This window comes from Bubalus kerabau, chromosome 12 (assembly GCF_029407905.1).
Source record: "Bubalus kerabau isolate K-KA32 ecotype Philippines breed swamp buffalo chromosome 12, PCC_UOA_SB_1v2, whole genome shotgun sequence".
NCBI lineage: Eukaryota > Metazoa > Chordata > Mammalia > Artiodactyla > Bovidae > Bubalus > Bubalus kerabau.
This window is the reverse complement of record NC_073635.1, coordinates 34,065,840-34,090,322: the sequence shown is the minus strand read 5'-3', so window position 1 is coordinate 34,090,322 and position 24,483 is coordinate 34,065,840. Positions and strand designations below refer to the sequence as shown.

Here is a 24,483-nt window from a genome sequence, read left to right as displayed (position 1 = left end):
AATAAAATGCCATCATAGTAGCTCGATTGCTATGAATTTATTGAGGAGATATTTTCCCTTCTGAAAATAAAAGCTGAGGGCAAAGAAAAGGGAGAAGAAAAAGGGAAAAGTACTCAAGAAGGTTTTCCATGCTCATTCACCAGCATCACTCTGCCCTGTACGGACAACTTGGTGAGGCCTGGGGCGAATAAGTGGTGATTGATTGAGAGAGGGGATGCTCTTGATGATATTTCCCATATTAATTCACTCAGAGATGCTGAGATTAAACCTACTGAAGCAGCTCCAAATGTGGGACCTTTGAGGAAACTGCCACTTGTAAGGGTCCCATAGTCACGAACTTTGAACATCACTTTTGGTACAGAGGGCAGGGTAGGAGTGCTTTTACAAAGCATGGTTTTGGCTTTTGTCTCATGTAGCTTCTCATCTGATGGGACAAACAAGGATGTTGGGCTAACTTGACCTTGTCCATAACGTTTTCCCCATAGCTTCCCACCCTTCCCCCCACAACCCCAGAGTGATTGTTCTGGGCCGGACCGTGTGCCTTGTTCTGGCCAGTCTTATATAAGTAGGTGCCTCTGGGTGGACGTCCAGAAGTGCCTGGCCCATGAGCAAATATTTACTCAGCAGTGAAATAAATGAGCTATAAACTTTAAGTGCCATTTATAAAATTTAATGCAAAGTGCCTTTGCTTTGCTTCTGTGTTTGACCCTTGACCTATAACTGTTGCTGACACCCAGAGGCCCATCCTTGGCTTTCTTTTAACCCAGGGTCCCTCACTGGATGTCTTCTACTCTCATTGATACGATTATTACCTATTTATTAATATTGAAAACATTTTCCTTATTTAGATTCTCCCCTGAGCATTGCACTATAGATTTCTCCCTGGGGAGCCAAGCCCATAGGTTCTGCACATTAACACACCCCCAAAACGAACTTGTCTTCTGCCCTCTCACCTCCAAGCTCCACTTCTGGTTGTGGTCATTACTAACCATTAGGGAAAAGCAAACCAAAACCACAATGAAATACCAATTCACACAACTCACACCCATTAAGATAGCTACTATTTAAAACACACATACACACAGAAAATAACAAGTGTCGGTGCAGATATAGAGAAATTAGAACTTTTGTGCCTTGCTGGTGGGAAAGTTAAATGGTGTGGCCACTGTGGAAGACAGTATAGAAGTTCCTCAGAAAGTTGAACACAGTATTACCATACAATCCAGCAATTCCACTTCTGGATATACGTTCAAAAGAATCAAACACAAAAACCTGAATAGATACTTGGATATCAGGGTTCATAGGAACATTATTCACAGTATTGAAATGGTGGAAGCAACCCAAGGGTCCATCTGTGGACGAAGAGATGAGCAAAATGTGGTCTATATATACAGTGAAATATTAGTCAGTCTTAAAAAGGACTGAAAGTCTGATAATTGCTACATTGTAGATAAACCTTGAAACTGTTATGCTTAAAGGTATAAGGCCGACACAAAAAGACAAATATTGTGTGATTCCACTTACATGAAGTGCCACACACACACACACACACACACAGAGTAGCTTCAGTCATGTCCGACTCTCCATGACTACCATGGACGACTCTCCATGACCACCATGGACTGTGGCCCACCAGGCTCCTCTGTCCATGGGAATTCCCAGGCAAGAACGCTGGAGTGGTTTACCATTTCCTTCTCCAATATGAAGCCACAGGAGTAGTTATTTCACAGACACAGAATGCAGAAGAATGGTTACAAAGGGCTAGAGGGAGGAGGAAATGGGCAGGTATTGGTTATGGGAACTGTTTCAGTTTGGAACAATGAGAAAGTTCTGGAGATGGATCGTGGTGATGGTTTTACAACGATGCCAATGTACTTAATGCCACTGAATTGCACACTTAAAATGGTTAAAATGGTAAATTTTATGTTACGTGTATTTTGCCACAGTAAGATAAATAAGTGTATATTGAGAGAGTTTCAGGCTTGTATATGCATATTTCTCTAGGGCATTCCTCTAAGGCAATGTGTGCAGCGCTGTTCACCTTCTTGAAGAACAGCTGTGTAATGTCCTTCAGAGTCTGAAGCCAGCCCTCTCCTCTCACTTCATTTCCCTTGTTCTAGCCACCTAATTCACATCTGCTAAAATTACATGCAAGTCTTTCCTCTGCCTTTACTGTCCCTCTGCCCCTGTGAGTTGATGATGGAATCTGATACTTCAAGACCCAGCCAAGTACCTGCCACCTTTGGAAAAGCTGCAGTGACTCCTGTAGACAGACTCCATTTACCAAAGGACTCTTCCATCCCAAACTTGTCCTCAACCAGAGAGAGTCTTTAAGGGCAAGGACATGTCTGCCTCACCTTTGTACCAGCTACACATAGCACAGAACATAATTTGAAGCAGGGTCTTAGGAAATAGTTCAATAACTGAATTTTTTAAAATACATGGTATTTTTCTAATCCTTCTCAGAGGGTAGACAGTCCTTTGCCCCTACTTTCCAGAACAAGTAAATAAGGAAAAGAAATGTCACACCTCACCCAGGTTGCAGGTGTTAGATGACCTGTGGAGGTGGAGGGACAGCATCAGCATTCTCTTGCCTTCTTCCAGTCCCCATCTGTGGAGCCAGGCCTTAAATCTTTCCTTTCATATGTTAGGAGCACTCCTTTATTGGTTATAAAACACATGATCCCAAATATTTGCCATAGGTCCTGTCCATAAGTGGAATGATCTTATTCATATTTCTGCTACCCCTTCTGCAATAAACCCCCTGCCACTGTTCCAGCATCAGTTATCCCAGACGAAAGGCTCATTATTTCATTACTAGTCTCCAGGGCTGTTTGGTCTCGTAACACTGGAGCACAAGATTTGGGCTGAGAGTCTAAGCCTTGAACTATTAAAAAATGTAAGTAGTCCTTGACACAATTTGGAGCGATTACTTTCTATTGTGCCAAGAATTCCTTATTAAATATCAATTTAATTGTGCATACTCCATCTGGTTGGTATTATGGTCTTTTTGGGAAGGAAACACGTTTCTGTATTTACCTGATGGTCTATAGGACAAGCACGTAACTTTGCAGAAAAGGAGGCATTTGGTAGCCCTGAAAAATTAAAGAGACTTTGAGGTTGTTTACCAGATTTAACTTTATCAACTTTTGGGTCTTTTGGGCTATAAGGCTCAACATCTTCCATCATTTGGGATTTTAATGGAAAAGAAAATGTTTAAACTGAAGCAAGAAAATTGCTATATGCACATCATATGCTATATTTATTTGCAGGTAACAAATTCTGTTTTATTCTGTTGACATTCTAATCTCTTTAAACATAACTTAGATGGTCACATTAGTATTAATTTATGTTATTTTATATTAAAAATTTTTGGATAATGAAAGGTGAGAGGTTTACTCTTGTCTGCTGGGTTGGTTTCAACCATATTAGTGAAAGACTAATATTTCAGCTTAAAATACTGGAAGAAAATGTTTTTAGAACCAGAGTGGTTGCATTTTGTTTTGTGGCATGTTTTTCAAAGCAGTTTCTATCTTAATTTAAAAAGGAGACTTAGCTTCCTTCCATGTTATTAGAGGCTGAAGACTGAGATCATCCTGTTAATAAGTTTTTTAAACTTCTTACATGATTATAGTTGTGCAGTATTTTGTTCCTGTCTCATCTTAAACCGTCAACAGCATGGTGAGTTGCCATAAATATTGATTTGATTCTGAATCACCTTAACATCAATGTTTTTTTTTTTTTAAATCACTGATTTGTTATGCAGGGTCTACTGTTAATAACTACAGCAGTCTATCAGACATCTATTTGGTAGCATAATATCACAAATCGTCTCTGTGCCCTGATTTTGTCACTTGTGAAATGCAGCCCGTGCCTTTGTTGGGACTGCTGGGAGGTTTAAATGATTTACTCCACTTAGAGTGCTCAAAGTTTCTGTGCAGAGTAAGCATCAAATACACATTAGCTTTTATCGTCATTGTCAGAAACGACAATGACAGTTCTGCAGTGGGTGGTTTTCTTTCCATTTATTTCGTAAAAACAAGAAGCTCAAGGTGAATTAAGGAAGCTTCCCCCATCACAGAAATTCAGTGGGTGTAACTGATATCATCTCTGGCTGCATGCATCTCTCAGATGATGGGGCAGATAGGTAACAAGGCGACAGAAGTACAGGAGATAAATGAACATGGTGAAGTGACAGAATAACAAGGTGTTTTCTTCTATGAAATTCTTGAAAGGAATGCTTATTTGTTGTACGGTAGCAATGTGTACAGAAAAATAACTCCCTCCTCATCCGCCTCTATTTCTGCACTAATAGTCACTTCCATGCTTTTCTCTGCATTCATAGAAATACATAAACATGCAGCATTTTTGCTGTAGTTTTATAAGAGGTGGATTCTATACACATCACTGTGTAATTTTCTTGTGTTGGTTTGCCTTGAAAAAAAATCCCCAGAAGTTTTGTAAGCATGTGGTGTTTGCTGTTAGCACTGGGCCTGTCCAGGACTGGCCCAGAAAGAAAAAACCCCATAGTTTTCAGAGATGAAGCCAGCCTGTTTATTACCATAGTCTTCATTTAATTCTGTCCACTTAGTCCCATCTTTATTGGACAAAACATCTTGATGGGGGAAGTTTCTCGGATATTTTGCTACTGCTTGTTTTTACTAAGATTTTTTTTTAATGTGGATCATTTTTAAAGTCTTTATTGAGTTTATTACAATATTGCTTCCGTTTTATGATTTGGCCACAAGGCACGTGTGATTTTAGTTCCCCAACCATGGATCGAACCTGCACGCCCCCTACTGGAAGGTATAGTCTTAACCCCTGGACCACCAGGGAAGTCCCCCTACCTAGTGTTTTTTTGTTTTTTTTTTTACTGTTCTATTATTTTTTTTCTGATAACTCTTAACTCTATCATAGCACCCCTGAATTATTTTCCCTTGATTTCCTAACTACCTACCTACAGACTTTCCTGTTCATTTTGTCTTTTCTTTAGTCAGTTCCATGCTGATTCTCTGGCACACATTCCTTCATTCATGTACATATAGATTTTACATTTTTAAAAGACAGACTTGCTGCATTCACCCCCTAATTAAGAACTTCAAGGGATTTGTTTTTCCACTGTTAACAGTACTGCAAAAGAAGACATATTTTAACATACAGGTGCTTTTATTTATGAGAAATGAACTTCTAAAAATAGAATTTCTAGGTGAGGTGTGTGCTTCTTTTCTATCCTAATACATATTGCCAGGTCGAATTCCAAGAAGACTGTAGCGCTTTGACTTTGATCGGCTCAGACCCATCTGCACATCAGTAGATCACAGTGTTGCTGCCACTTTAGTGAGGAACTGCGGCTGATTTATTTAACTACTCTCTGGAGGGTACTTTTCCACTTCAGCCCTCTACCGTGGGTCTGGGAGGAGCAGAGTAAACTGAGGATCAGATCCACCCATTCCTGGGTGAAACCATCACCCAAGCATGTGGGCTGGGGGCTTAGACTCTGAGCGGCAGCAGGGCTAACTGCCGAGGTGGTACAGTGGCGCCCGGGACCCTAGACAGGAGTCTATGCAGTCAGCCAGGACGGTTACTGCATTCTTGGCAGAAGGGCAGCAGTTAAAGCAAGAAAGGATCTTTTTCCAAGAAGGAAAAGCCATTTAATAAGTTTGGGTCAGTTTGCTCCTAACAGCACTGCATTTGAGCAGGAGAAACCCCAGGAGCTTGGCAAACCACGTTGCTGGCCAGTCTTCCCACCAGCTCGCAAGTATGAGACTCTCCGGGCAGAGCCTGGCTCTCCGCTTTGACTGCAGCCATTTAATATCATTCCTAGTTAACAGCAGAGTGAAGGCGGAGGAATCCTTGCCCCCTTAGTCCAGAAGAGTAAGATTTAGTGACTGTAGCAAGCCATGGTCCAAGTAACCCCACCGCAGAGAGGGCGGGCCGTCTGTCTGTTTTGCGGGCTGTGTGCCTGGGTGTGCGGCTTGGAGCCCTAGTGCTCCAAAATTGACATTGATGTTTGCGAATGGGCAGTGCTTTCTCTTCTAGTAGATGAATTAGCATTTGTATATGACTAACCAGTGTGAAAGTCTGATTTTACAGTGTGTCAGGGAGTTGTCGTGTACCTGTCTCGTGGATAAATAAAGTAAAAACTCAGTAAGTTTATATAAATATTTTAAAATACCGTGTGTTCTACTTTTTCCATTTCACCTAGGGAGATCTTGCCAAAATAAAATCAAGTTTGAGTGTTTACGGTGTAAGAGAAAACCAGCTCATGGATTTTGAATTTAGGAGATGAACTGTGTATTTTTGTTTATTTTTGTTTTAATTTTTTTCCTCTCCCAAATAAATATTTCTAATGAAATAAACAGATCTAATCATCTAATGATGGATTATTTGAATGAAGATGGAAACTAAATTGGAAATGTTGAAAATGAGCTGGCTTATACCTCTCAAAAAGCTGCAGCACCTGCAATTGATAAAAATTAGTACAAACATATCAAAAATCTTGGAAGAAACATGCGGCTCAGCCAGGGCCAACTTGGACAGAATCATAACACTGGCTGCTTAGAGGAAATATCTCACATTCAGCTAATCAGGGATGTTAATCTGAAGTGAAGATTGAAAATTGTGACTTGGTTAGGATCGCTCAGGGCGAAGGTTAATGCTGAGAAAGACATGCTTGATTTCTTAGGATTTTTTTTTTCCTTACTGTGAATTTCAATAACTAGAATGTCACAGTTACACGAAATTCACTCAGTCTTTAAAGTGTTATCTCAGTGATAATTTATCAAGATACATTCTGGTTTAGGGATCTCATTTTGTCCAGTTTTGCAATCACATCCATTGCTGCCACGGTCTCTAAGGTGTAGGACCTGTGGTTCTATGTACGAGGTCAGCCCAGAGGGGAGTTACTCAAAAAGAAGCAAAGCTTTCTGAACCCCCACCTTGTACACACACACATACAAGCATGACTTCCTACAGTCTGTCATGTGGCGTTATTTTGCTTATAACAAACATGCTGCTGCTGCTCCTGCTAAGTCGCTTCAGTCGTGTCCGACTCTGTGCGACCCCATAGACGGCAGCCCACCAGGCTCCCCCGTCTCTGGGAATCTCCAGGCAAGAACACTGGAGTGGGTTGCCATTTCCTTCTCCAGTGCATGAAAGTGAAAAAATAAAGTGAAGTCGCTCAGTCGTGTCTGACTCCCAGCGACCCCATGGACTGCAGCCCACCAGGCCCCTCTGTCCATGGGATTTTCCAGGCAAGGGTACTGGAGTGGGGTGTATAACAAACATATTACAATATTATTTCAAAACTTTATCATGTTGACCTCATGAACCTATTTCTTTCATCCAGGCTTTCTCCATAGTGGCACTGTTGACACCTTGGACTAGACAGTTCCTTGCTGTAGGGAGCTTTCCAGGTCATCCGATGATATTTAGCAGAATCTTTGGCCTCTACCCACCAGATGCCAATAACACACTCAGATGGTTTCCAGGCATGGTCAGGTGTCTCAGAGGCAAAATCAACCCAGTTGAGAATAACTGCTTGAAACAGTTATCTAAATAAAACATGGACATGTTTAAAAAGTTCACAGAGGTATGAGTGAGTCTCCATACTACCCCCTAGAGACCACTTCTGCTACATCAAGATAATGAATATTAACCATCTGAGTTTGCTTATTTAACTTATATGCAGAGTACATCATGAGAAATGCTGGGCTGGAAAAAGCACAAGCTGGAATCCAAATTGCTGGGAGAAATATCAATAACCTTAAATATGCAGATGATACCACCATTATGGCAGAAAGTAAAGAGGAACTAAAAAGCCTCTTGATGAAAGTGAAAGAGGAGAGTGAAAAAGTTGGCTTAAAACTCAACATTCAGAAAACTAAGATCATGACATCTGCTCCCATCACTTCATGGGAAATAGATGGGGAAACAGTGGAAACAGTATCAGACTTTATTTTTCTGGGCTCCAAAATCACTGCAGATGGTGATTGCAGCCATGAAATTAAAAGATGCTTACTCCTTGGAAGGAAAGTTATGTCCAACCTAGATAGCATATTCAAAAGCAAAGACATTACTTTGCCAACAAAGGTCCGTCTGGTCAAGGCTATGGTTTTTCCAGTGGTCATGTATGGATGTGATAGTTGGACTGTGAAGAAGGCTGAGCGCCGAAGAATTGATGCTTTTGAACTGTGGTGTTGGAGAAGACTCTTGAGAGTCCCTTGGACTGCAAGGAGATCCAACCAGTCCATTCTAATGGAGATCAGTCCTGGGTGTTCATTAGAAGGACTGATGCTGAAGCTGAAACTCCAATACTTTGGCCACCTCATGCAAAGAGTTGACTCATTGGAAAAGACCCTGAAGCTGGGAGGGATTGGGGGCAGGAGGAGAAGGGGATGACAGAGGATGAGATGGCTGGATGGCATCACCAACTCAATGGACGTGAGACTGGGTAAACTCCAGGAGTTGGTGATGGATTGGGAGGCCTGGCGGGCTGCAATTCATGGGGTTGCAAAGAGTCGGACATGACTGATCGACTGAACTGAACTAAACTGAACCCCTTAGTATTAGTATTTTATGTTGAATGCTCTATGATTATAGCTATAAGATATAGAGTATGTTCCTAGAAGTGGAATTGCTAGATCAAAGGAAAAATATATTAAACATATTTGTGGACAGTGCTGTATTGCCACCTGGGTATGAAAGTAGCTATTTTCTCAGGCTGTCAAACTTTTAAATCTTTGACCATTTGTTGGGTGAAAAATGATATCCCTTTGTGTGTGTGTTTCACAAAAAATGAGATTTCCTGCATTTATAAGTGGTTCTGTGTCCTGTGATCACACTGCATGTGTATGCTTTGCCTGTTTTCCTAACAGTTTCTTGGGCATTTCCTTTGTCATTTGAGTAACTCTTTATAGAGAAAGGAAATTAGATCTTCACAGATGTTACAATATTTATATATACTGCTTATTCATCTCCTTTCAACTTTATTAATGTTTGTCTCTATAGAAGTGTTCCAAATGTATCTCTCTTTTTGTATGATTTCTGAACTTAATGTCATATAGAGAGTCAATTTCACATACAAAAAAATAACTTTTTTTCCTGCTGTCTCCTAATGCTTTGTGTTGGGTATCATGGTTAAGTATTCAAGCCATCTGTAATTAGTTTCAGTATATGGAGTGAGACCAAAACAACCTAAAACTTTTCCTAAATACTGTGGTAACATTATAAAGGGCATTTCAACAGAGTGAGATAAAGGTGGCTTGTGAACCAAATGCTGTTGACATAATTGCCTCTGTCTGGGTTCAGAGTAATGAAGCTGGATCCACCTTTGGTGCTCATAGGAACCAGTGGAAGGCCATTACATCTCTGTAAGGAAGGACAGTGACCTCAAGATGGCAGGCGAGGGCCTCGTCCATTGTAGGACTTTGTGAGTTAGGGTTATGAATTCAATCTTATTTGAATAGTGTTTCTTTTTCACATTTCTCTTGTACTTAGCATATATTTGGGGTTTCATATTTTTAATCCATTCAGCATTGTTCAGTGTATTATTAATGTAACATATTTGGTATTACTTCTGTTATCACATTTTATGTTATGTTTTCAGCTCTTGCTGTTTCCTTGGTTTTCTACCTTTTGCTGAAATTCTCCTCATGCTTTATTTCCCTAAGGGCTTGTGAACACCCTCTGCTGACTTCTGGTATTGTCCACTGTGCTGGAGAAACATGACACCAACTTGACTTTTCCCCTTGTAGGCTAATTGGTTTTCCTGCTTGAATATATTAAAGAGTTGATACTGCAAAATTTCAAGTCATTAACTGATACACCAGGGTACACATGGGTTTTGATCTTTTTGTAGCTGTTGTTTTGTTTTCTGGGGACAAACGGTGTCTTCTGTATTTATTGGCTGAGTAAGGTTTTAGACCATTTCAGCAATTTTTCTTCTATTATATCTTTGAACATTTGTTTCTAGTCTACATTTTTTTTTAAAGGTACACCTTTTCGGACTTTGGCTGTTATATTTGGAAGGCTGTCAGTTTCTCTTAAATTCAGTGTTAACTTTTGTCCGTTGCCCAGCATTTTTGTACTCGAGCCTGTACTACCCAACCCAGACTAGTTTCAGCGGTGTCCATCCTGGGTTTTGTTTCCCTTTGTGCGTGTACTCAGATACTCAGTTGTGTCCAACTCTTTGTGACTCCATGGACTGTAGCCCACCAGGCTCCTTTGTCCATGAAATTCTCCAGGCAAGAATACTGGTGTGGGTTGCCATTTCCTTCTCCAGGGGATCTTCCCAACCCAGGGATTGCACCCACATCTCTTGCATCTCTGGCATTGGCAGGCAGATTCTTTACCCCCAGTGCCATGTGGGAAGCCCATTTTTATTTCCTTTATGTGTCCTTAATCTGTCCCATCAGCTTCTTATTGTTTCCCTCTGATATCTTACACATCTTGTTTCAGCTTGTTTCAGGGAAAGGTCACATCTTCTTTAGCTCTTTTAGGCTTGTCGAGAGCATTCGAAATATTTTTCTGTGCTTTGAACTGGTTCTTTCTATGGAGATTGTTTCATATTGACCATTTATTTATGTCATATTATTTTGTTTATTTTTTATTATTTTGTAAGGACGTCTAGGGGAGGGGACTTCAGAGTTTTTCAGAACACTTTCTCATCAATGTTTTGTCTCTTCCACATGGGTCACCTGTCCCTTTGCAGTCGTGACCACCTCCCTCACCACCGTTTTTCCTCTGCAGGTGAGTTGGAGGCCTCTACACCTCATGGTGAATTTCTCTATGTTACAGCTTTCCTGTTAGGTGAATTTGCATTTATTTCTTTTGTTTCCCTCGATTAGCATCTGCCAAATTGATTGCCCTTTGCTCCCTACTGGGCCCTGCCATTCTCCTCCTCCATCTCTTATGAGGAGAGGAGGCATATATGTGTATATTGCCCTTGAACTCAGTGTGCCTGCTGTTGAATCAGTCTCAGGACATCAGTCATGACTCACCCCTACATCAATCTTACCCTCGAAATAAGAGCTGATTCTGCTCTTTCTGGGCTTGATTCACCTCTTTCTTGGAAACCTTTTTATTCTGAAGGGTTTTTAATTTTTCTTTTCTGTTTTCTTTTAATTAATTAATTAACTAGGCTGTGTCGGGTCTTAGCTGTGGCATGTGGGATCCTTTCATTGCACCACCAGATTCTCTAGTTGCGGCTCACAGGCTCAGTAGTCGCAGTGCACACGTTTAGTTGCTACACATGTGGGAGTCTTAGTTAGTTCCCCAACCAGGGGTCAAACCAAGGTTCCTTGCATTGCAAGACAGATTCTTACCCACTGAACCACCAGGGAAGTCCTCTCTGAAGGTTTTGTCTGCTATTGACATTCTCATCTTACCGATCAGTTTCTATTCTATGTCATGTTTTAACTAAGGCTATCTCATAGTTTCATTGAAAATAGCTATGTCTTTTTTGTTTTCAATTATCTTTTCTGCTTTCAGTTGCTATTAGGGAGGGGAGGGCACTAAAAATATTACTACTCTATCTTCAACAAAAACCAGTGAATTAACTGAAATAAGTGATAAAATAGTTCTGTTTGCTAGGTATTTATCAATGTTCACTCAGCTGTTTGAGAAAATGACAAAGAAAAGTATAACACAATCTTGGGAAAATTAGGTTAAGACCCTTAAAACACTTTATAATTGTGTTTGTATCTTGTATGGATCTGGACTCTCATTGCACTAAAAGTTTGGTTGAAGTACTGATTGCCGAGGCCTCACATGGTAGGGAGGCCATGTGGATAAAACTGTTGTTTTATGAGTGGTTAATCTTTAAATTGGGTTTCCCAGGTGGCTCAGTGGTAAAGAATCTGCCTGCCAACGCAGGAGATGCAAGAGATGTGTGTTCAATCCCTGGATCGGGAAGATCTCCTAGAGGAGGAAATGGCAACCCCTTTCAATAGTCTTGCCTGGAAAACTCCATGGATAGAGGAGTCTGGTGGGCTACAGTACATGGGGCCACAAAGAGTCAGACATGACTGAGCACACAAATACTTTATGAGCTAAGAACACATGTGACCAACAGTGGAGTGTCTGTTTTTTGTTTTTTTTTTTTTTTTTTTACTTTTATCTATTTGAAAGTCCTACAAAGATAAGTCATATTTATCAAGTCAATTTTATAGGGAAAAGAACATGAAGTAGAGATCCTTCCCGTATTGAGAACGTGCTGACCGAAACATTAGATATAAATTAAACATAAATTGCTTTTCTATAAATATGTGCATGTTACCTCTTAAAATCGATGAATACCTTCAATGTACAGTTTCCTTAAAATGTTGGTATTTGTGATATTGGGAATCTGTATTTTATGGAAGAATAACCTCAGTCCTCTGGCTCCATGTCCCTCGGCAGCTGTGTCCAGCTGGTGGTCCACATTCCCCACGATTCCTTTAGTGAATGGAAACATTTAGGTCAATATTGATATAAAACTTCATGAACTTCCTTCTCTTTCAGCTTTGGTTTGCCTTCGTTAATGGATTTTCTGGGCAGATTTTATTTGAACGTTGGTGCATCGGCTTGTACAACGTGGTAAGTAAGCACTCTCCCTCTCCCTCTGACAGCGTGCGGGGCCGCGGTGTTTGTGTCTGGGACGCAGAGCTAAGTCCCTCATCTGCATCCACGGCTCACATACATCTTTAGGGCCTCCGTTGCTGCCACACATCCTGCAGAAGCACAAACTCCCCACACATGGTTTCAATCATCGCAGATCATTCCTGAATAACCCCATGAAATTATTAACCCATATATCTTGATAATAGACCCTTGTTACCTCCTGACTAAATGCCTGGGCAACATTTCCATGTTTGCAGCTCCAGAAAAAAAATTTCTGAACTGTGTCTAAACTCATTCCACTCCATAATTTCGTTTCTGAATCCGTCAACACAGATGTGAATGTACAAAGCCTAACCTGGTGTCCTTTCTGTCCTTCTTAAAAGCATATGTGTCCCTGTGAATGGACGTTTTCTCCCACAGTTAGTGCTAAAGTAATGAATTCTGACTCCCAGCTCCTGTGGCAAATGGTCTTCAGCTTATTTCGTATTTTTTATGATTTTCGAGTTCTCATTTCATTACTTGACTGTAATGAATTCAAAACCTAAAAATAAGTATCAACTATAGGCTAACATGACTAAGTAGCTATTTAGCCTTTTGTTTTCCTGGCAAGAGATGTAACTTAAGGCAACCTTTCTTGAATTGTGCTTCCACACTTTTGTTTTGGACCCTTACTCTGACATTCTCTGCCTTGGGGGAGTTTGTACTCTGAAACAGCTGTCATAGGTAGGCATAGATGGAAGTTACCAGACATGCAATAATATAAATCATGGTGCTATAAATATTTAGAGTTTGTATATACATTTGTGGAGCGGGCAATGGCAACCCACTCCAGTACTCTTGCCTGGAAAATCCCATGGACGGAGGAGCCTGGTAGGCTGCAGTCCATGGAGTCGCTAAGAGTCGGACACGACTGAGCAACTTCACTTTCACTTTTCACTTTCATGCATTGGAGAAGGAAATGGCAACCCACTCCAGTGTTCTTGCCTGGAGAATCCCAGGGACGGGGGAGCCTGGTGGGCTGCTGTCTATGGGGTCGCATAGAGTCGGACACAACTGAAGCGACTTAGCAGCAGCAGCATATACATTTGTGGCTGGATATTCAAGTCATCCATCTACTCAGTCCCTTTTTTTTAAGTAGCCACTCTGCTAGGTGCACTATATATTAATAAAATACTACATACAACACCTAGAACACACAGCTTCAGCCCTGTAGAACTCAACAGATGAAGAGGGTCATATGTGGAGACTAAGATGGTGCTGAACCAAGTTCAGATCTTGGTTGATCAGTTGATAACTGTGTTACTCACCACAAAGTACACTAGTACATTTTTTGCTAATAATTATGCCCCCAAAGACAAAAGTGACAAGTGGAGAGAACAGAGCTGAATTGATGGCCGTTTATCACCTGTGCTAGAAAAGCCAGTCTAACCACCTACCACATAGAAAGGGCCTCCCCTTGGGCAGGTTGTTAACTTTGCAGGACTTAGAAGTGTTTTGAGTAGGTTAAAATTATGTGACCATTCAAGGGGAAATATACTGACTGCTCCACAGTGATTTAGTATTGGAAAAGGCCAACCCCGGCCCACATACGTATAGTATTAGTAACTGGAAGGCTGAGACCTAAGAGGCTGTGCTTTAGCACTAAGAATTGAAATACACATCACCTGGTTACACAATAAAAGGAGTTTAGCCCTGTTTTCATGCTCAGGCAGGAGCATTGAATCCTCTCCTTAGTTCTCTTCCATCTTGGGCAGTTCAGGTTCATCCAGCAAACTCGTAGCTATGATACATCAGATGTTGATGGACTGTGGGACGGTTTTGGTCAGTGTAGTCCTCAGACCACGTGCATGAGCATCACCAGGATTTCTTTGACAATGTGGATTCCTGAGCACCATCCCAACTTAACAAAGAGTTTCCCAGAGATACTGAGAAACAAAAAATTTTTAGAGAAACTTTCTAGCAGTGGTTATCTACATTAAAGTTTGACCCCCTAGGGTTTGGGATGTATTTTTTAACTGTAATTTAAAAATCCAGAGGAGAGAGATATTGCAGCTGAGAGGTGAATTCTCAGGTGAAAAGACCCTGTTGCCACGGTGTGGAAGTCGGTCACCAGGAAGTGGTGGCAGAGAGTTGGGACAGTCAAGTCCAGTGGGCTCAGAGGGTCATTGACTTCTCAGTCAGTCACTGGAAGTGCCAATGCTTTTGAGGACTGGATGTCTGCCTGCCCCCTTGGAAATTGTCTGGGTCACTTTTGTTTGAAATAAATAGAAACTTAGGGAAAAGATGTAAAAAAGATAGAAAGATACCTTCATCCATCAGTTATTAGCATTTTGCCCCCACTTGCATTCTCTCTCAAGAAACTCACATGTGCACATATAGTCAAACATGCACACACACTGCCACACATGTATTTCTGAGCCAATTGGGAATCAGTTGAGACATCATGTCCCTGGGACTTCCCTGCTGGTGCAGTGGGTAAGACTCTGCTCTTCCAGTGCAGGAGGCCTGGGTTCAATCCCTGCTCAGGGGACTAGATTGTACATGCTGTAGCTAAGACCCAGGGCAACCAAATAAATAACAAATAAGCAATTTACTAAAAAAAATTTTTTTTAAAAAGACATCATGTCCCTTCTGCTTTATCCTTAAATGCATAGCTGGTAAGACAGTTCTCTTATGTAATCACAGTATGATGATCAAAATCATGAAGTTTAACATGGCTACAACACTGCCATCTAATCTATGCCTACATGCATGCTAAGTCACTACAGTTGTGTCCGACTCTTTGCGACCCTTTGGGGTATAGCCTGCCAGGCTCTTCTGTCCATGGGATTCTCCAGGCAAGAATACTGGAGTGGGTTCCCATGCCCTCCTCCAGGGGATCTTCCCAACCCAGGGATCAAACCTGGGTCTCCTTTGGCTCCTACATTGCAGGCAGATTCTTTACCACCGAGCCACCAGGGAAGCCCTTACCAGCCCATATTCCAATTTTGTCATTACTCTTCTGTTTAGTATTTCCTTCCCCTCCAGGTTGCTCCACAGATACCCAGGGCAAGAGGCAGTTAGTGACATCTGAGACAATGCTAGTGACTGCTTTTCTGGGCTAGGCTCTGTCTTCCCATTTTCTTCAAGCAATATTGCTTTTCCTTCTTCAGTACTTAACTCTTCATGTTTGATTCGCCAAACCAGCTAAAGCAGCAAGTTACTGTTTGCCAATTTAATTCTCACAGAGCTGAATTAAATAGCTCTGAAACTAACTTCAGATTCCTCCATATCCTGAAGTCATGGATCAGTGCTACCCTATTAGATGTTAATTATATCCATAGTCAGATTTCTACATCATTTTATTTTACGGGTAGGATGAGACCAAAGAAGCCACCAGTGACAAAAGCTACCATGATCAAATGGATTTCAGTTACATTTTATCCATTTTATTTTTGTGAAGAGATGATTTTTTAACAACAAAGAAATGTACCCGACTTAATTTTATCAAGCCAGCAGAATTTGAAGAAGACTGATCCCAGCTTCACTTATAAACAGAAATGTACAAATTATAAATAAGGTGTCAGCAAATACAGTTCAATGGTGTATCAAAAGGATAAAATATTTGACAGATAATTGGTTTATTTCAGAAATGTGGGAGAGTCAAAACTTTAAAAAAACTTTCTAAATATCACTATATCAGCCAAATAAAGAAGAAAAATGTGATCCCATCAGTAGATGCTGCAAAAGTTATTGAGTCAATCCAATTTACAGTCCCAAAATAAGGAATCTAAGTAACACAATAAAGAAGTCAATCGGCTATAATGCATACTATTTATGAAAAACTAGTACCATACTACCATAAATGGTAAAATCCTAAAACTGTTTCATTTTAAATAAGAAATTAGTCAGGGATTCCTGTCATCGCTATATAATTCATCATTGTTTGGGAATTTTCAGCAACTGCCAAGAAAATTAAATAGCTATTACAAATACTAGGAAAAAGTAAAATATTTATGTGCTTATACAAATATGTGAACCAAAAATGGCTGTGTAAATATGTTCATATGACTGTACATCTAAAAAGCCCAAAACATACCAGTAAAGAAATGATAGAATTATAAGAAAATTATAAAATTGTAAGATTTTGATTATAAGTTATAAAACTATAAGACAATGATAAAATTGTAAGAAAATCTAATAAGGTGACTAGATTCATAATAAATACATGAAAACCAATAGCTTTTTCTGACCTGGCAATCACTAGCTATTTTTGTTTAGTATAGCAGTAAGATTTAGAAATGGAAGGAGAGTAATAATTCCTTTCAAAATAGCAATTAGAACTCTACATTTCATCGGAATAATTTTCATACTGAAGACTCCCCTTGTGGCTCAGCTGGTAAAGAATCTGCCTGCAATGTGGGAGACCTGCATTCTATCCCTGGGTTGGGAAGATCCCCTGGAGAAGGGAAAGGCTACCCACTCCAGTATTCTGGCCTGGAGAATTCCATGGACTGTATAGACCATGGGGTCGCAAAGAGTCAGACACGACCGAGCGACTTTCACACAGTATCATAAAAAACTTAGTATAGTATCAACGCTTCCAAAATTAGTGTGTAAATTTATGTGATTCCAATTAGAATCCTGATGGATGATTGTTTGGGGTGGGGAGAGGGTTGGGGAAGGGAATTGCATAAAATGATATTGAAGTATAAATGGAATTAACAGGTGCCTGCCTAAGAGTAAATATGTAAAGCATGTTCAGAAAGAACAATCAGAGGGTAGACTTATCTAAACATCAAACCGTGCTGTAAAGCTGCCACAACTGCATCAACCTGGTACTGAGAGAACTGGGCGGATAGTCAGGGAACTTAGCACTAAATCCCAGCTTCCAGATCTGTAATATGTGAGAGTTTAATAAGTAAATGTCAAAAGTGATATTTTAGCGTAGTGAAAAAGTTTGGATTGTGTTCTCAAAACTGGCTATTTATAGGGAAAAAAATAAAATTGGACTCCTTTCTTATCCAGCATAGATACATTAGTTTCAAAAAAAATTGAGACATAAATTTGAGAAGTAAAACTATAAAAATCCTGCAAGAAACTCCTGACGTAATTGCATGTTGAGAACCTATTCTTGATCTTATAGAAATTGAAAGCATTGTATATGACAAATGAAACCATAAAGAAAGCCAGTAGACAAAAAGTGTATTTGGAGGAAATTTTGAAATAGAAAGACAGAGTTCAAGAACTCTTAGAAAAGCAAATAAACCATGAATTGAAAATGGACAAAGGACCTGATGTTGCACACAGTTCCAAATCCTCACATCTAGCAAATACCTGAAAACATGGTCAGACTCACTGGTGGTCCAGGGAATATTTATTTTTAGAAGTAGTCAATATCTTCAGTTTTTCTAAGTGGAGAGTATTAAGTAGAATATAACAAGCAATTGCTGATAGGAAAGCAGGGAAAAGGTTGTGTCCTTCATGAAAAGAGAGAGAAACCATTGGGACCTTTTCTGGAAGCAGCCAAGCAGCATCCTGTGAGGTTAAAAATGTATTTGTTTTTTAAAATCCCACAGCCCTACTTCTGGGAATCCTTCACAGAGAAATAAAAGATACAGGATAGATATTATAATATATTCTAGGTGTTTATTACATGATGGTTGTGGCAACAGAGAACTGGAAACAAGATGAATGCCTATCCATAGGTGATGGCTGAAAAAATATGGTCCACTTATAGTATGAATTATTATGTGAGCATGAAAATGACTGCTTTGGGGTCAAACCCTGGGAACCTGGGGGCTTCCCGTGGTGTTTTGTTTAATGAGAAAAATACAATGAAGAAAGTGTGTATGATGGACTGTTTCTGAAAAACAAGTAATGATCCCTGACATGTGTGTGTGTGTGTGCACACTACAATCCAGGTGAGATATCTAACAGGTAGTTAGCCTGGGGGTGCAGAGGGCCAGAGGATTTGAAGTAGGTAGGAGGAGGAAGTCAAGTGAAAAAAGGAAAAGAAGAAACAGCCGGCTGTGTACATGATGTGCGGATTGCTCCTTCAGCCTGACAGTGAGGGTGAGTTTATATACACACTGAGTGTGCAGCGCTTCTGAGATGTCTGTGGGGCGCCTTCCTGTAGCGTTTGTCATTGAGATCTTTTTCTCCTTGAAATCTTTAGAACATGGACATCCCGGGGCTGATCTCCTCTGCTCCCAGTTGAAGGTGGAGCTGGCCGGTTTCCCAGGCCTCACCCGACCACACTCTGGTGGCTTTGTCCCAGCAGACTTAGGGCAGGCTGACTCCTGGCCAACTTTGCATGAAATGTTCCCTTGGCATCTCTAATTTTCTTAAAGAGATCTCTAGTCTTTCCCATTCTGTTGTTTTCCTCTATTTCTTTGCATTGATTGCTGAGGAAGGCTTTCTTATCTCTTCTTGCTGTTCTTTGGAACTCTGCATTCAGATGCTTATATCTTTCCTTTTCTCCTTTGCTTTTCACTTCTCTTCTTTTCACAGCTATTTGTAAGGCCTCCCCAGACAGCTGTTTTGCTTTTTTGCATTTCTTTTCCATGGGGATGGTCTTGATCCCTGTCTCCTGAACAATGTCATGAACCTCAGTCCATAGTTCATCAGGCACTCTATCTATCAGATCTAGGCCCTTAAATCTATTTCTCACTTCCACTGTATAATCATAAGGGATTTGATTTAGGTCATACCTGAATGGTCCAGTGGTTTTCCCTACTTTCTTCTATTTAAGTCTGAATTTGGCAATGAGGAGTTCATGATCTGAGCCACAGTCAGCTCCCGGTCTTGTTTTTGTTGACTGTATAGAGCTTCTCCATCTTTGGCTGCAAAGAATATAATCATTCTGATTTCAGTGTTGACCATCTGCTGATGTCCATGTGTAGAGTTTTCTCTTGTGTTTTTCGAAGAGGGTGTTTGCTATGACCAGTGCATTTTCTTGGCAAAACTCTATTAGTCTTTGCCCTGCTTCATTCCGTATTCCAAGGCCAAATTTGCCTGTTACTCCAGGTGTTTCTTGACTTCCTACTTTTGCATTCCAGTCCCCTGTAATGAAAAGGACATCTTTCTTGGGTGTTAGTTCTAAAAAGTCTTATAGGTCTTCATAGAACCCTTCAACTTCAGCTTCTTCAGCATTACTGGTTGGGGCATAGACTTGGATTACTGTGATATTGAATGGTTTGCCTTGGAAATGAACAGAGATCATTCTGTCATTTTTGAGACTGCATCCAAGTACTGCATTTCGGAGTCTTTTGTTGACCATGATGGCCACTCCATTTCTTCTGAGGGATTCCTGCCCACAGTAGTAGATATAATGGTCATCTGAGTTAAATTCACCCGTTCCAGTCCATTTCAGTTCACTGATTCTTAGAATGTCGACATTCACTCTTGCCATCTCCTGTTTGACCACTTCCAATTCGCCTTGATTCATGGACCTGACATTCCAGGTTCCTATGCAATATTGCTCTTTACAGCATCAGACGTTGCTTCTATCACCAGTCACATCCACAGCTGGGTACTCTTTTTTGCTTTGTCTCCATCCCTTTATTCTTTCTGGAGTTATTTCTCCACTGATCTCCAGTAGCGTATTGGGCACCTACTGACCTGGGGAGTTCCTCTTTCAGTATCCTATCATTTTGCCTTTTCATACTGTTCATGGGGTTCTCAAGGCAAGAATACTGAAGTGGTTTGCCATTCCCTTCTCCAGTGGACCACATTCTGTCAGACCTCTCCACCATGACCTGCCCTGTTCAAGAAAATTAGAGATACCAAGGGAACATTTCATGCAAAGATGGGCTCGATAAAGGACAGAAATGGTATGGACCTAACAGAAGCAGAATATATTAAGAAGAGATGGCAAGAATACACAGAAGAACTGTACAAAAAAGATCTTCATGACCCAGATAATCACGATGGTATGATCACTCACCTAGAGCCAGACATCCTGGAATGTGAAGTCAGTGGGCCTTAGAAAGCATCACTATGAACAAAGCTAGTGGAGGTGATGGAATTCCAGTTGAGCTATTTCAAATCCTGAAAGATGATGCTGTGAAAGTGCTGTACTCAATATGCCAGCAAATTTGGAAAACTCAGCAGTGGCCACAGGACTGGAAAAGGTCAGTTTTTGTTCCAATCCCAAAGAAAGGCAATGCCAAAGAATGCTCAAACTACCACACAATTGCACTCATCTCACATGTTAGTAAAGTAATGCGCAAAATTCTCCAAGCCAGGCTTCAGCAATACCTGAACCGTGAACTTCCAGATGTTCAAGCTGGTTTTAGAAAAGGCAGAGGAACCAGAGATCAAATTGCCAACATCTGCTGGATCATGGAAAAAGCAAGAGAGTTCAGAAAAACATCTATTTCTGCTTTACTGACTATGCCAAAGCCTTTGACTGTGTGGATCACAATCAACTGTGGAAAATTCTGAAAGAGATAGGAATACCAGACCACCTGACTTGCCTCTTGAGAAATTTGTATGCAGGTCAGGAAGCAACAGTTAGAACTGGACACGGGACAACAGACTGGTTCCAAATAGGAAAAGGAGTACGTCAAGGCTGTATATTGTCACCCTGCTTATTTAACTTATATGCAGAGTATGTCATGAGAAATGCTGGACTGGAAGAAACACAAGCTGGAATCAAGATTGCCAGGAGAAATACCAATAACCTCAGATATGCAGATGACACCACCCTTATGGCAGAAAATGAAGAGGAACTAAAAAGCCTCTTGATGAAAGTGAAAGAGGAGAGTGAAAAAGTTGGCTTCAAGCTCAACATTCAGAAAATGAAGATCATGGCATCTGGTCCCATCACTTCATGGGAAATAGATGGGGAAACAGTGGAAACAGTGTCAGACTTTATTTTTCTGGGCTCCAAAATCACTGCAGATGGTGACTGCAGCCATGAAATTAAAAGACGCTTACTCCTTGGAAGAAAAGTTATGACCAACCTAGATAGCATATTCAAAAGCAGAGACATTACTTTGCCAACAAAGGTTCGTCTAGTCAAGGCTATGGTTTTTCCAGTAGTCACGTATGGATGTGAAAGTTGGACTGTGAAGAAAGCTGAGTGCCAAAGAATTGATGATTTTGAACTGTGGTGTTGGAGAAGACTCTTGAGAGTCCCTTGGACTGCAAGGAGATCCAACCAGTCCATTCTGAAGGAGATCAGCCCTGGGATTTCTTTGGAAGGAATGATGCTAAAGCTGAAACTCCAGTACTTTGGCCACCTCATGCGAAGAGTTGACTCAGTGGAAAAGACTCTGATGCTGGGAGGGATTGGGGGCAGGAGGAGAAGGGGACGACAGAGGATGAGATGGCTGGGTGGCATCACTGATTCAATGGACGTGAGTCTGAGTGAACTCCGGGAGTTGGTGATGGACAGGGAGGCCTGGCGTGCTGCGATTCATGAGGTCTCAAAGAGTCGGACACGACTGAGCGACTGAAGTGACTGACTATCTGACTGACTCCTGGCTGAACGTCTAGGCTGCTGGGAACTGATGTGCACTTAGCACTCTCTTGAGATGCACATTCAGTTCTCACAGCCCCCAGAGCTTGCCGGGCTTGGGGGGGGTACGGATTTGGTCCGTGCCAAGCAGAGAGTGACCCGTGCTCACACCCGAGGAGGAGGTGGCCCGTAGATCTGCCGGCCTGGGATGACATGCTTGTTTCAGCCCTCTGCTTCAGCACTCAGCTTTCTCTTTCTGGAACACAGATACAAGCCTGTCACATGCTATGGAGGACAGGCAAAGGTCAGCACCCTCTGCTCAGCATATCCAGATGTCATTCTGTCTCCATCCAGCCTTGTCTTGTGCCGTGTCCCCGGCCACCCTGGATGACCTCATGGTCCCCGCCAAATGTTCTGTGTGTGTTTGAGCCTCAGAACTTTGTGATGGGTGCTTGTTCTGTGGGCTTGCTGCCCTCTGTCCCCTCCCGTTCACACCCCTCGCCATCCTGCCAAACTCTGCAGGTGCTGTACCTTCCAGGCCAGAGGCTCGGTGGTCCAAGCATCCTTCCTTGACTCCCCCGCTTCCTGCATCATCTCCCCAGGAGTGACTTTGCAGGGCACGCTGCTGTATATGTATGTTCCATGCCTGTTGCCAGCTGCCGCGTCCCCACCTCTGCAGTAGACAGAGTTCCGAGGGGTCAGGGACCTGCTTCTTTGCCTTCTTCCTTCTTCTGTTTTTAAATCTCTCCCTTCCTGGGGGTTATCACAGTATCTAACCCATCATGTATTCCCAGGAAAATGACTGAGTAAGTGGGTGAAGGACATTGTGCTTCCTGAAAAGTGAGCATAAAATCAAGGCAAACGGGGCCTCGGCTCCCACAGAAAAACACCCCCACACCACACAGAGCCCACTGTGTCAGGTTTGAAGTCACAGCTCATCTGCAAAGGAAGGCAGTTGTTCCTTGAACCAGAGCTCTTGGCCAATCACAGTTTTAGGATGTTGGTCTTAGTGTTCCGGGTCAATTTTATGCTGATTAGGCAATAGTGTAAAATGACCTTTCGTTTATTTTCTCTGATGGGAGGGTATCCAGGGAGTCCCTAAACCTAGGCTTTGAACTTGACCTGAAGTTACGGCATCATCACATCGACCTGAACCTCCAGGGCTGCAGGAGTCAGAAAGGCCTCTGCTAATGGCTCGCTGTTATCTCCGCAGATTTTCACAGCACTGCCCCCCTTCACGCTGGGCATCTTCGAGAGGTCTTGCAGCCAGGAGAGCATGCTGAGGTTCCCGCAGCTCTACAAGATCACCCAGAACGCCGAGGGCTTCAACACCAAGGTGGGCCACGTGTGCACACGGGACCCCTTGGAAAGGCTGGTGACCCCGCTGATGCTCGGAGGGGGCCCTTGAAGGAAGGCGAGGCCCCAGACCTCCCCCAGGATAGCACACCCAGGGAATCTGAGCTGCCTGATCAGGCAGGAAGCATCCAGTCTTCCTGTTTAACAAAGCCTTCTTCCCCACCTGTGCCCCTGATGGCCATGTGGCCAGTGGCCCCCACACCCCGAGGCCTGCAGGATCCAATCCTCCCCCATCCCAGTGAGCCACATCACCTGGCACGGCCCTTGCTTCCTCACTGCCTGGTTCTCAGTGACAGGGAAATATTCCTTCAGCCAGTGAGGAGAATTGGCCAGAGGTGAACGCAGGAGTCAAGTCAGACGTGGCTGTTGGATTTCAGTCTGGAGAATCAGTAAAGAGAAGACATCTAGACAGACAAGGAGTAGGGATCCAGGGCTGAGCTGAGCAGGAGCAGGCTTAGGTGTTTCAGGGTCCTCCGATCAGGAGTCGCCGAGGGGTCTGGTGGGTCACTGGCCGGCCAGCCACGTCTGGGGGGCAGCGGCGAGGACCCACCCTGAGGAGGGCAGGTGCCCGCTGGGCTGGAGGCAGAGATGCCCACATGCCCGCATTTGCCATGTTTCCATCTCCAGTGGTCATGCAGGAGGGGTGTCAGGGGCTGGAACTGAGGCTCGTTGCCCTGTTCAGTTAAGACAGCTGGTGCTGGTTGAGTGTGTGACCAGCCTGCGTGACCACCACTGGGGCCTGAGAGAGGGTGATCCGGGAGTCCTGGGCAAAGAGCAGTCCCTGAACACCTTGTTCTGAGCCAGCTGTCGTGACAGTCCTCCTTCAGAGCAGCCTCGTGTTTGGGAAAGCATGATAGCTGTGTCCACATCTGGAAAAAATACAAGGGATCCTGCTGGATCTCGTGTGTTCCACACACAAGGAGGTGGGAGTGACTGACTGTGCCCTTGTTCACTGTGGCTCTGTCCATGAGAAATACGGTCTCTTTGTTCAGCGTCATTTATGTGAATCAAATCTGTGATTTACAGAGTTTGAATTCAAAGGCTGCATAAGGTGGGGGTAGGGAGTGGACCCACTGGAAAGG

At 42.3% G+C, this 24,483-nt stretch overlaps 1 protein-coding gene across 1 annotated transcript in view; it reads left to right on the top strand.

Moving 5' to 3' along the window:
- LOC129624506 (phospholipid-transporting ATPase IB) overlaps positions 1 to 24,483 on the top strand; it is a 410,556-nt gene that overhangs the window by 242,755 nt on the left and 143,318 nt on the right. Inside the window, exons 28-29 of the mRNA XM_055542522.1 lie at positions 12,502 to 12,576; positions 23,259 to 23,381. Of these exons, the coding sequence (XP_055398497.1) occupies positions 12,502 to 12,576; positions 23,259 to 23,381 (198 nt within the window). The remainder of the gene's footprint in view (positions 1 to 12,501; positions 12,577 to 23,258; positions 23,382 to 24,483) is intronic.